At 35.0% G+C, this 14,038-nt stretch overlaps 1 protein-coding gene across 1 annotated transcript; it reads right to left on the bottom strand.

Moving 5' to 3' along the window:
• Positions 1-92: 92 nt before the first annotated feature.
• Positions 93-8,206, bottom strand: LOC132269995 (uncharacterized). The gene is made up of 7 exons (XM_059771221.1): positions 7,649-8,206; positions 4,284-4,338; positions 3,505-3,616; positions 2,735-2,834; positions 872-939; positions 608-730; positions 93-215 (listed from the first exon to the last, which is right to left on the bottom strand). Exons 3-7 carry the CDS (start codon positions 3,505-3,507, stop codon positions 93-95), a joined length of 417 nt encoding a protein of 138 aa, XP_059627204.1. The 5' UTR covers positions 3,508-3,616; positions 4,284-4,338; positions 7,649-8,206.
• Positions 8,207-14,038: the final 5,832 nt, after the last annotated feature.

Raw genomic sequence — 14,038 nt, 5'->3', positions numbered from 1 at the left:
AAACCAGACTATATAATGGATTTAATTGAAAATCATGCAATGCCAACATGTAGATGGAATGAGACACGCCTTTACCACAGGTCCCATTTTGGTTAATCAAGTATATCTAAACGAACTATATCAGATACCAATAAAAGTAGTTTATTAGGCTGGAGCCTCTTTGATGCATCCCCAATAACCGCAATCGAATGAACAATGGGTTGCATTGTGTAACACTGAAGTCAAGTAACCAATATACGACATGTCAAAATCCATAACTAAATGAATAGACTAAGACTGCCACCAACTATTTGTTCGATTCCACCCAAAGTCAACCCATGTTATCATCAAAGAATCAATGTTGATCATCTGATTGTTGCACTGTGAGTGGATCGAATGCATCAAAATTCCATTCAATTTAATGAACTCAGCCAGACAAACTGCATTTTTACCTCAAATTTTGACCATCTTTTACAAATCATAGGAGTAACTCCTCCATATCTGATAAAGTCAAAATGTGGGTCGCAAAAGGGACTGTGAAAAACAGTTGTCTCTATACAAGCATGCATTTCCATTATGTAGCCGATATAAATGTAAACTAACAAAAACAAAAGGTTTGAGATCTTGCCTCAAATGTTAGACGGCGGTTGAAGACGTGAATACTTGGATGAATAACATACCCAACAGCAGAAAGAATGTAAACAACTTGATTGCGAGTTTGGCAAAATGAAGTTAACCTCAAAATAATATCCTACAAGTAGAAAAAGGTGACCAGGTAACAGAAATTAGCAGATTTTAGCTGATGCTATGGCTTTATTTATCATTAAATAACAATAAAACAGAAAAAATGTAAGAGAGAAAAGTGAGATAGCTTTCTTATACCGTATCTTACCTGTCCTGCATCAATGGGGATTAGGAATGGCGTAAAGTCTTGTATGGTGGCAATCAGAACCGAATTCCCTTCACAAATAAAATTTAAATGAATGCAAAACAGTTAAATATTTGATCTAACTATCTCAAAATTCAAAAATCATCTTTGCCATTGTTTCCGAGAGAGAGAGAGAGAGAGAGAGAGAGAGATGAGAAAAATGGTTTGTTAGGATAAAAGAAAAATCAACTTATAAAAAACCAAAACCTAAGGAAACCATTATCATCAAGTTCCGAACTGCATCAAAGTGCCTCCAACCCATGAGTTGTGTCTATCTCTCCGCCTTCTCTTCTCGACACTGTTTGTGACGACCTATGTGGGAGGGTGTGCATGGGCGGGTGCGATACACTAGCAAACTACCACACTGGACGAGCTACAGGTTCAAAAGTCTCACATCGCCTGGGTGTCGAAGAGTGAAGTGCTATATGTAGGTTCAACGCCCTTCTACGACACAACGCGTTTTAGAACCGTGATGGCCGCGAACCCATCAGAACCCCGGAGTTAAGCGTGTTTAACCTGGAGTAGTACCAGGATGGCACCCCTGGGAAGTCTCTGGTTCGGGGGAGCCAAAAGAGGAAAATATTGTGTCTGGTAGAGTGAGGGCCGTTACAAATGGTATCAGAGCCTCACCCAGCCGAAAGTGTGCCCAACGGGGACGTTGGGCCCCAAAGGGGGGGTGATTGTGACGACCTATGTGGGTAGGTGAGCGTGGGTGGGTGCGATACACTGGCAAACTACCACACTGGGCGAGTTACAGGTTCACAAGTCCCACATCACCTGGGTGTGGAAGAGTGAAGTGCTATTTATTGGTTCAACACCCTTTTATGACACAACGTGTTTTAAAGCAGTAATGGCTGTGAACCAATCAGAACTCCGGAGTTAAGCGTGTTTAACCTGGAGTAGTACCAGGATAGGTGACCCCCTGGGAAGTCTCTGGTCCGGGGGAGCCAAAAGCAGAAAATATTGTATTTGGTGGGGTGAGGGGCGTTACACTGTTGATGCTCAAAGGAGAACTAAACCTAATCTCTCTCGAATGAAAATAAGAAACCAACTAAATACAATCTAATTCGGGTAAGCAGATCTTGACCCAAGTTCAAAAAGTTGAAACTCCAGCTGAATTCTGGTTGCATAGTCTCAAACTCAAGGTCAAGTTGGGTTGGACTTGCACAGAGCATGATTCAGCTCAGATAACTGGGCTAAACTCTAGCCTGATACAAATTGTCTGAATTGCAAACTTAGCAAACCCGATTTGTCAAGGCTAGTCTAAGTTGGAGGTTGAACCTAAAATTCTGGATGAATTCACAAGCATGACAACAATGCAGCTACACTCATGCCAGCAAACATTTACTTTACAAACGCTAATTTGGTCAAATAAAGGGATCAATGAAGAAGAAGCCACAAATTTGCTATGAAAAATCAATTACCATTGCTATATTTTTATAATGCGTACACTGCCTTTAGAGTATTCATAGAATGAGTGACTTATCAGAATAACAGTTTCAACTCCCAAATCCATTGATCAATTAGGCTATGATTAAAGGTATAAATGCCGACATATCTCACATAATTGAAACCCATGCTTGTTTTTCTTACGACTGCCGTAAATGCTCATTGTTGCGATAATGAAATGGAAAAACCTAATGTGTAACACAAACTTCATTTCAACCTCTTACACTAATGCACAATTATTGTCACAAAAATATTTCTATAACGAACAATTATTATTTTTGGATAAGTTCTATCATGAACAATTTTAAGAATCAAGAATACATCGCACATTGTAAAAAGTTTGTGCAAATCACTTTCATCCATAACATTTTTACATACCCACATTTGTGAAAGCTGCTTCACTTGTCAAAACCTCAGAATTGTTGACTGAAGAATCAGAAGATGTGTTGTCCTCCATGTCCATGAAGAGCACTGCTCTCTGTAACACAATGGAATCGTATAATCAACAAGAAACAATAGAAGATAGAGTGTGGACCACATTTATAGAGATTCTGCCAGAGAGAGAAAGCAAATAAGAAACGTAAATTTCAAGTTCATAAGCTGTCCAGTTGGAAAGATTTGTTAGTGTTGTGCTTATCTGTTATTGGGTGACCAAAAATGAGATTTACATCCAACACGTGTTCAAATATATTAATGCACTCTGTAACATGATTTGATTTTTTTTATATCAATTAATACTATATCGGTAGGTTTTGCATTTTTTTTATGTTATTTGTCATGCTGTCTGGCCTATATAAAAAAGGTGGAATAAATAGTTTGGGCATCACTCTATCAAGAACCTTTCCCCTGTAGTGTTAAGATTCATGATAGATACAAGCTGCCATATTTAAAGTTCTGTTCATGCCCTTGTCGAATCTGATTATAGGGCCAAAGAGAAAAATATATATATTTGCAAGAGAAAAAGGTTAAAAAAAAAAAATCAGTTCCTAATTAGTCATTTGAATTTAATTTTATTCAAGAGAACAAGACAAAACCATTACCAAAATTGTTTAAGCCACATTAACTCTAACAACTTCCTGATAAGTAATCCATAATTGTGTTGAAATTGGCAACATAAAAAAAAAAAACAGAAGACAATGGATGGCTACCATATATTTATGAGACAGGTGTCGTTCATCTACTGCTTTGTAATGACGGCAACCGTTTCAACAAGCAAGTAGTCACCAAAAATGGCATTTCATACCACAATCATATCATGCCCTGTACACATCGTTAGAAAGTGGAAGATGAGGATTACTTAAATCCGTGCAGGCCCATTCAATGTGCGAATACAATCAATGAAATAGTTATACTTGCTACAAATGAAGGAATGCATTGATTTTCCAGAAAAAAAAAAAAAAAAAAAAAAAATCTCAATCAAGTAAATTTGCAAGATTTCATAAAATAATTTGATAAAAGTAAAAATTTGAGAATTAGGAAGACTCTTTTCTATAACCACATTTATTTTTTCTAACTTCTCATACCACGCAAGATGAAAATGCCAATGTCACATTAAAAACCAACAATATAAACTTCACAATCAAACAATAAACAAATTAAAATTTTAATTACACATATTTCAAAGGTTTTCAAACAGAAGGCTTCCTTTCCTTTTTGGAAGGAAATAAAAATAAAAGAAGTACCATTGCAGAACGTACACCACATTATTTCATGGACCACAGAGACCCAAAAAGAACTACTAACAAGAACAAATATTTCAAATTGATTCACCTATTCTTTCCCATTAGGTATGCCTAAATGAAACCCAGGCCCCCTTGGTTGTAAGAATAAGTAATTGTCCAATTTCAACATAATTGCAATCATAATATTATATCTCAAGTACCCTATCATAAACTTTTTAGAACCATCTTTATATCATGCTTAGTACCTTGTCCTTGCACAAACAGTTTTGAGCCCAGGAAAAGGAGGGTCGCGTTGAATACCTGGACAGTCAAAGTAAAAACTTTGTCAAAACTAAGTGAACATAAATTCTAAAATACATTTCAAAAAATATATATTTAAAAATATTTTGAAACTCTGTGGGCATAGAAGAATGTTTTTCAAAACTTAGGTGGGTGCAGCTTCCTAAAGTCTTGGAGTGAGAAAACCAACCGTCAAGAAAGCCACCGCATCTGTGTGCCTTTGAACTCCAACAGGTCTGAGACCCTCCCTTTCAAATTTCACAAGGCTCTTACTGCTACTCATAGACCTTCCTACATGTCAAGGCCCCCTTGGCCATGTGAATGCCATACAACCGAGTATTTTAGGGTGTAAACAATCATGTGGCCTAATATACCGAATTTTTTTTCCTCTGACAAACACATTAGAAGCATATTGCCTTCCTAGCATAATGGTAATGGCGTCAAAGAGGAATAATTAGTGTAACCAGTGTTATCAAAGGCCCAAGGCGCACTAAGGCGCTAGAGGTCCTTTGGAGTCTAGGCGCAAGGTGAGGCGTGCGTTGGAGTGTAGCGAGGCGCACAATTGAAAAATTAAATTACTTTTAAAGCATATTTATATTCTATAATAAAGGCACAAATGTTGCCAAAGGCGCACCTGACACACAACAAGTGCAAGTGTAGCGCCTCTATGAGCCTGCAGCCTAGGCGCGCTTTAACAACACAGTTATTTGTTACTGTTCACCAAGAAAATGTAAAGCCCTGTATGGACTTCATAGCTCCTTGTCTCAAAACCACAAGTACAAAATCCCAATCAAGTATTGTGGGGACTTCAATTAGGAAAATGCTTCCTCTCATTAGCATCATGGAAGTACTTTTATTGGTTGTGAAGCACAAATCAAATAATATTTGCTTTCGTAAGATGATTAAAAAATTCCAAATGCTAACCACGCAATACTTTGTATCATGCGCACTTGAACAAAAGTAAAAGAATTAGTGGTAAAGGGCAATGAGACTGTTTCGATGTATATGAGCTATGTTATGATGTATATTCCCAGGTATACATATGGGAGTCAAATCACAAATGTCATAAAACTCAACGTACTAAAAAATTTGGAGCACATCTTTTTACTTGATATCAATAGCTTACAATATACATAGATGGATAGATATATTTCTTGATAACAATTAGACTCCTCAAAATCATCCAATTAAATCATAACAACGTAGAAGATATAGATTAGATAGTCGTCCGGCACTACTGGTTTAGCGTCTTCCATTCCGTACTTAAATTTCATTCATTCTTTTGTTTTGATTAAGTAAAAATTCCATGCACTCACCACTCTGAAGTATAAGAAGTGAAAAGTGGGGTACTATAGATCTCTTTCATACAATGAAATACATTTATAATCATTTGAAATCCAAAAGTTGTCGAAGACGTTAAAAATATAAAACCACAAATGCTCTTCCATATGGAGAGAGAGATTGACATGCAATAGAAAAAGATTGGAGAGAGAGAATTCATATGGGATTAAGGCAAGAATGATGATGATGGAAATGCTCTTCCGAAAGTCTTTGGGGATGGCTATATAATATCCATTACGGTCCACGGATCAAGTGAATAAGAGCAGGGATGGAGGGAGATCATGCCAAGGGGGCATGTGAAACCCCTGGATTTTCTCCCTCCCTTATATTCTATATATGTTTCCTTATAAACTAGGGAAATATATTTTTTATATATATGTTTCCTTATGTTCTATATGTGTTTTTGTGAAAATGTATAAAATGCCCCCCTTTAATTTTCTCACCTCCCTTATATTCTTTATATGTGTGAAAACGTATAAAGTGCCTCCCCTGATTTACAAAATTAGTAATTTACCTCATCCCAAAAATATCAATCTCTCTCTATATATATCCACCTATCTCTCTCTCTCTCTCTATATATATATATATGTATATATATATATACCCCCATAAACACTGATTTATATGCGCGCACATTATTAATCCTTCTTTAATTTTATACAATTTTGTATATTAGTTTCTATTTGTGTAAGTTATGCTAATATGTTTTATTTGATTGTTGATATAAAAACTCCCACAAGTGAATTGTTGAGTATTATTAATGAAGTATAAGCTAAATTGAGAATTATGTTCAACAATTGGCAATCACAAGTTGAAGAGAAAATTGAAATATTATGAATGTATGTGTAAATCTGCTATGTAGTACATATATATATATATATATATATATATATATATATATATATATACAAGTACAGAAATTCTTAAAAACAAAATGTGTCCTAAAAATAATCCTATGTTGGAACTATCTCTAAAAATTAAGAATATGAACCAAAATACTAAAATAAGATAACTACCAAAATTAACTAAATCTAAGTCTAGTTTGATTAGTAACAAAAAAAATTGATTGTCTTCTTCTAACACTGAAAAACAAAAAAAGAATAAATAAATTAAAAAAAAGACCTAAATGATGGAATATGGACTAAAAACCGCACAAAAAAACCTAGTGAGTTTTTGAAAGAAAAAAAAAAATTATAACGTACATTGTGCCCCCTGAGACAATTTTCTGGCTCCATCCCTGAATAAGAGGTCTGTAAATTTGATAATTAAACGCTCAATGATTAGAGTGCTCAATGCTTGAGGATACTCTCTAGAGTCCTGAAAGTTCTGAAACTATAATTTCACGTTTCCATCATTCCTTTAAGTTTGAGCTTGTATGCACGTCCATGAAGAGTTCTTAGGAAAAATTAAGGATGAATAAACAAAATGGCTGACGCTTTGAAGAGTTCATTTACAAGTTACAATATAGGTTTCTCCTTCATGTTAGTCCATTACTTCGTTACTAACATGTTAGATGACAACAGAAAAATAGGAATGAAATGTTGCAATGTAAAGCTTATCAATCCATAGGAATCTGTAATTTAATTTTTATTATTTCAAGGAACTTTGATGGTAGACAAAAATTTATATTTTGCTACATGCATTATACCAATCAGTTGCAAACAATATTTTTTGGGAGTTCATGAAAAAATATAGCATCGCTGAGAACAGAAATGAAATGTTTGCAATATAATAATATTTATACGGTTAAAAATTTTCATAAACAACAATTGAATACAACTATAGAATGCAAAAGAGATGATCCTCCAAAAAATACACTGGCATTAATATTAAACAATAATCGCATACCAAAAACTTCCTAATATTTTTCCCTTTCTTTTTTGTCATGAACTCAAGTTTAGAATTAAATTACAAAAATGACATTGAATGAAGCATAAATATGAATCTAAAAACTTGGTAATACCATAAATTATCCATCAAAGGCACTTACCAGTTATCTCCCTTCTTTTCGCGTCACACCCAAATTCCCCAAATGCATGGTAAAATTACGAGCAGCAAAGGGTGGAGGCTTCAATGTATTACCAATGTCGGCCATTATCATAACCTATACAAACATAAATGTATGCATATATGTGTATATATAAAGAAAGTAATTTATTAACAGTTAAATAGAAACCCTTTATTTGGTTGCTAAGAACTGAGTAAGAAAACGAAAGAAACGTAACTGATTGAACCTTATTGGGCAATGTGCTGTTTGTATCGCCAATGAAAGAAAGAATGAACTCGGAGAAGCCGAATAGTAGTGTCTTTAATTCGTTTGAGCGGTGGATTTGTGTACAAGCTTCAAAATTTAGTAATTTTATTTTCCCACGTGTTCTCAAGAACCAAACAGGGGAAAAGAAAGTTACATTGAAGAAAAAGAGATTTTGAAATGCAATGATTTGATCGTGAACCTTGGCATCGCAATTGTCCAGAGTTTGTCAGTGTGTAATTTCCTTTTACGCTTTTCTGTGTGATTTCCGCCATTGAACTTTCACACACAGATGGTTTAGAGAGAGAGAGAGAGTCAGAAGGTAGTGTGTGACTGTGTGTGTACATGTCATTCATGGAACGCTTTCACCCAGTGAGTACGTGGCCGAATAGAGGGCTTTCCCCTAGGCCCAGATAGCCCGGCCCACTAATATTTAGAAGGTGTTGGTGTTGGTGTTGGTGTTGGGTTGAAAGGTTTAATAGAGTTATTTTAATTTGAAATTTTAATTTTGATTGTGTGCGCCGTGTGGTAATAAAAAATAAATAAATAAAGTATAATTTCATGTTAGATTTTTTTGTCCTGCAAAGCTTTAACCAAAACTCGATTATACTTTCTGAATTGCTATTTATGAAAAGAAAAGTATTAAAAACATTATTTTACAATTTTACATAAAAATTAACTGTAAAGAAGGATACTCTAGAAATTAATTGCACACTAGTGAAGGGTTTCTTTCCAAATAACAAACGAGGAATAATAGTCATTTTTATTTTTATTTCATATGAATGGAATGAGTGACATGAATTCTCATTCAAATCTTTTCTATTGCATTTTATTTTTTCATCTTTAATTTTTTTAATCATTTTTAAATACTTCATTTTATTTTATTTTATTTTATTTTATTTTTTAACGCCCTCATTCTACCTTTGCAAAACGAGAAATGGTATGAAGAAAATTTGTTTTTGTCAGTAACATATTCATGCTTTTGCTAAAATAGTAAATCTATCATTCTTTTTAAGCCTTCAAAAGAAATAAAAGTTTATCCTCTAATCTAAAAATTGTCATGTAAAAGCAACACATTTTATTGTTCATGAATAATTTATCAGTCATTCATTTTATATTTTCACGACACTCAACCACGTCCATGCAAAATTTGCTTTGGTAGAATCACATTAGGTTCAAATATAACAAGACTTTAGACATTAATGGATCTAATTTTAACTCATAGAAACTCTATCCAATTTTGTAAAAAATAAATTAGGTCATTAGTGCATTTTAGATTTGTTTGTCAATTTTAGATTTGTTTGTCATGTTGATGCACAGTTATACCACTCCATCTCTTCATATTTCTGAGATAGGTAAAGAAAAGCAGGTGAGAAATTGGAGAAAATTTAAAAGTGAATAAAGTGACAGTAACAGGAATTGGAGAAATTGGTTATGAGATAGGTTTTAACAAATTTCTTGGTCAATCAACGAAAATTGATAGTGATATCTATACTTATTTCCTTTCACTAAACATATTATCTCATTTTTAGTTTGGTAAAAGATACAAGTCACTATATGAATACCTAAAGTAAAACAAATAGGCCAACCTTTGGCGTACTTCCAACTCTCAAAAAGTGTTTGAAAAGTCCATTTAAAAAATGTTGTACACGGTTACACATATGTAAAAAAAATTCTGGAAAGCCAATGGTGAAGAAGGCCATTTCAAATAAGTAAGAAAATATTGACACATATGTAAAAAAAATTCTGGAAAGCCAATGGTGAAGAAGGCCATTTCAAATAAGTAAGAAAATTTTGCTAAACCTCCTTTTAAGAACCCAATTTTTTTTAAGAATAAATTTGTTTACTAATTTGCCTTGATAATATTGTCCTACATCATTCATTTTACTAATTTGCCTTGATAATATTGTCCTACATCATTTTTTGGTCCTTCGTTTCACCACCGCCACCATGACCTTCCGCCACCGCCACCACCACCATCTCCACCTTCACCGCTGCCTTCCATCACCACCTTGCACTACCACCTTCTACCATTGCCATCGCCACCATCACCCTCCACCACCGCCGCCACCTTCCACCACCACTACTATCGCCACTGTGACCTTCCATCACCACCGCAATTGCTATTGCCATGCACCTTACACCACCATCACTGCCATTGCCACCTTCCGACACCGCCACATCACCCACCATTACAACCGCCGCCACCTTCCACCACCGTCGCCACTGTGACCTTTTATACCACCACCATCACCTTTAATCACTTCCACCGCCGCTGCCGCCACCTGTAATACTCCTAATTTTAAAGGATAGTCTCGGTATTTTTAATTCATTACTTTATTGCATTTTATTTGATTATTTGATTAATTGAATTAATTAAATTATTTGATTATGTATTTAATTGAATTATTTGTTTTTATTATTATATGCTTATGTGGAATTTAAATCCGTGTATGGGTTTTTAGGTATAGTTAGGTGTAGGGTTTTATTTGATTTTAGTTCATCGCATTGTGGGATTTAGCCGACTTATAGTTGATTTAGAATTAGAATTAGGTTTGTATTGAAGCCTATAAATATAACATTATACGCCTGCATGAGGTTACAAACAAACCCTATTCATGAATAGAGAGTTTTGAGGGAAAAACAGAGAGAAATAATTAGGGGTTTTGCCACGAACAAAGACTAAACAAAGGAAGGATAATTAACGCGTGCTCGTGGGTTGAACCAGGAGCAACAGAGGTCGGTGAAAGCAATTAAGGTCGCCGGAGTTACTAGAGAATACGGTTTAAGGTTTCAAAACTGAAACCGAGGGTAAGTTCCTATTCTAACTCCTTCCCTTAAACCTGTGTTCTGTGCATGCCTAGGTAGTCTCCAGGGTTTTAAATTGACGTTAAAACTGATCTTTTAAGCATGTTTGAATTGAATTTAAATGCGTTGAATTAAACTGTTTAATGGTTGATACATGTTCTTGCTTAAATCTTGATTTAGTTGATTTTAAACTGATTTGAATTCATATCAATGATGTATGACACCTGCTTATAATTAATTCTGAGACATAAATTAAACCCTAGGTATTTAAATAAAATAGTACAGAGGGTCTTGCACATCGCCGGAGGCGAGGAAGACGAACAGAAGTGAATTACGGCTCTCAGATGGAGAGAGCCGGCTCTCACAAGTGTGGAACCGGCTCCATAAGGGGTAGAGCCGGCTCCACAAGGGGGAGAACCGGCTCCCCATGGGGGAGAGCCGGCTACCTTGTTTTGAGAGGCGGCTCTTTCTCCAGTTTTGTTGTTTTTCCGTGGTTTGGGATTCTATTTGATCGTCTCGGGTATTTTTAGGTTGTTTAGATTGCAGTATATGGTCTAAATAATTGTTCTGAACATAAAAATACTGTGAAGCATGACTTCAATACTGTGCTAAGGAATGTAACAACATAAAGTTAGATAATAAACTTGCATGTTGAGTGTGAACAGTTAATTTAAATTGTTTACTGGTATTTAGCAATTTTTTTTTCTCTGCATGACTTGATAGTGTTAGTCATGTTTCAGTAGTGTATTAAGCATAGTTGAATATCTAAAAATTATTATGCTTAGATTGGATAAATTGATGTTTTAATCTATTTATACTGCATCAATTATTGGACTATTTGGAGGATTAAATTGCTTAATATTATTTAGCAATTTATACAATTGTGACATGACTTTTAAATCTTGTATTGGATGCATTTTATGGCCATATACATATTAGACTTTGTTTATACTTATTTTGGAGTATGGTTGATGATTAAATTTATCATTTACTGCATCAATCATTTGATTTGTGAATTGTATGCACCGGTATGAGACGGTGGCATACTGGGGACGGATTAGTTCAAAACACTAAGTCCTACCTATATTGAAATAAGTTGGATTAATTATAAAAGTTAAGTCCTACTTATATATATGTATATGCACTGGTATGGAACAGTGGCATATTAAGGATGATTTAGTTCAAAATACTAAGACCTACCTATCATGGGGATGGATTAGTTCAAAACACTAACTCCTACCTATTCTAAAATAAAATGGATTAACTACAAAAGTTAAGTCCTACTTATAAATATGTGTCAGGTCAATAAACCTTTTGAATGACATACCTTGAACAGATTTTTATATATATATCTTTATGGTACCGTGATATGAGCTTGAGTCTCAGGATCATGGTTATGGTACGTATATTGTCTAGGATGGATAACTGGACCTAATGATGTTTCCTGGTAGGTTTAGGTATACATGACCATGTTGCGTGCGATTTGCATGTTACCTTCTACTTAGGCTGAGACAGAACTGTGGGCTAGTGAGCGTCCTATAATGTGTATGTATTCATATATGCACTACTTTAGTTATTATTGAGCTATTTAGGATGTACCTGCGTATCGGGTTTTTGTATGGATTGTAGTAGGATAAAACTTGCATATGGGTCTGACCCACTCTTATTTTTCAGGTGTTCGTCAGTTTCAGGCTTAGAGTTTGATCATGTTGAGCAGATACAGTCACTCATTCCTCCGACTACGTAGGATTACTTTTAATGTTTTTAGTTTTGAATTTTGTTTCCGTATTTTACTTTCCATTGGGATTTTATTAGGGGTCCACTAGATGGATTCCCGAGTTATACGAATATTGAAAAGTTTGGAATTTATTAGTTTTGACTTTTGAGGATTTTAATATTAGAATTCTTTTTAGCTCTATTATTTTATTCTTAATTCTTTTTGTATTCCTGCTTATTTACATATTAATTGTCTTATATCCCTCGGATCTATGCTCGGACTTGATCACCCGTGGCTCTAGAATCGAGGGGTATCACAGTTGGTATCAGAGAACTCTAGGTTCAGTGTCTCTAGGGTATTTCGTATTAAGACTTCCGCGTAACGTATTCTCTTGTTTAGAGCTTAAGTTTAGGATTCGTTGTATTCCTTTACGGTTCGCTTAGAACGTACTGAAGTTAAGTTTATTATGTAATTTCAGAATGTTTTGCACTAGGAAAAGAATGTGGTCCGTGATGAAAGCAAAGAAGGACCCAAGGAAGAAAAAGATTACTCCGACGATTCCTCTGCAAAGGCGGATCAAGAAGACAACATTGGAGACCAAGGAATTGTTTCCAATAGACGTTGTTTCAGAGTATAAGCCAAGGAAGGTTTCTGGTGTGCGAGATTGGCCATTATACTGTGGACCCAACACAACTTCGGTGATGCTTGAAACTGAGCCAAGTGGAGAGAAGGATCCCGAAGAAAATCAGGATAGAGGGGATACCGGAGCATTCAAGATGGAGGGTACCGTAGTTTAAGAATGAATGCTCTTTGAAGAGTAATTTTATTATTAGTAGAAGTGTGGTATTGATTTAATCACATACACTAGTAGCAGTTTTAAAGAATATCTTTATGACTATTCTTATGGAAGTTTATGATTTAAAGAAGTTCTTAATAAAGTGAATTTGTGGTTTTGGTATCTCAATTGTGTTATAGAGAGCATTTTTGTGATATTATCATAAATCGTTTTTTTAAAAACTATTTTGGAATGTGATTGTCGCGATAATAAATGATTATTGATAGGGAAAAATATAAACCTACCCTACCCTCGATAAGATTAATTAGATTTCATTATCAAGAATAATGAAATCAAATCTGACGTGGTTCAACAAGTAAGAATAATCCTACTATAACTGGAGGAGGTCAAAATGATTAAATCATATCCCAACAAATCTGGTAATAAATCTCCTATGATTTCGCACAAGCGGAAGATAAGGTCAACCATCGACATCAGCAGAACGATTTTGATTCCAATCGATAGCCATAAATAGGACATCAAGCCATTAAAGAAGGTACGACGTAAAAAACTATTATTAATCCCTGCCTTCTTTTTAGACCTTCGTGACTAATTTGATGGTCGGAGAGCTCTTAGCAGGCACCACACCGGTGCCGTCAAGGTTCATCGATCTTCTCCTCTCTTCCTTGCAAGAAAACGGTATCGTATCGGACTGCGCGAATTTCAGCCTTAACAATTATCATAGTGGGGTGATTGGTTTTTGGACAGGCAAACAAAATTTTCTTGTAAGTACGTTGTGTTGAGACGGGACGATTACCAACGAGTTTAT

This window comes from Cornus florida, unplaced genomic scaffold (genome assembly GCF_030987335.1).
Source record: "Cornus florida cultivar Cherokee Brave unplaced genomic scaffold, ASM3098733v1 CherokeeBrave_3.0.0_Hap2_Chr08, whole genome shotgun sequence".
Taxonomy (NCBI): domain Eukaryota; kingdom Viridiplantae; phylum Streptophyta; class Magnoliopsida; order Cornales; family Cornaceae; genus Cornus; species Cornus florida.
The sequence above is the reverse complement of the archived record's forward strand: the minus strand, read 5'-3'. Positions and strand labels throughout refer to the sequence as shown.

What these genes read in the sequence shown, in the direction of transcription:
- LOC132269995 (XM_059771221.1), bottom strand. An exon ending in AGCAGCTTTCACAAATGTGG is followed by an intron (nt 940 to 2,734) that starts GTATGTAAAAAT and finishes TTATTTGTGAAG; the next exon opens with GGAATTCGGTTCTGATTGCC. An exon ending in TCCCCATTGATGCAGGACAG is followed by an intron (nt 731 to 871) that starts GTAAGATACGGT and finishes TTCTACTTGTAG; the next exon opens with GATATTATTTTGAGGTTAAC.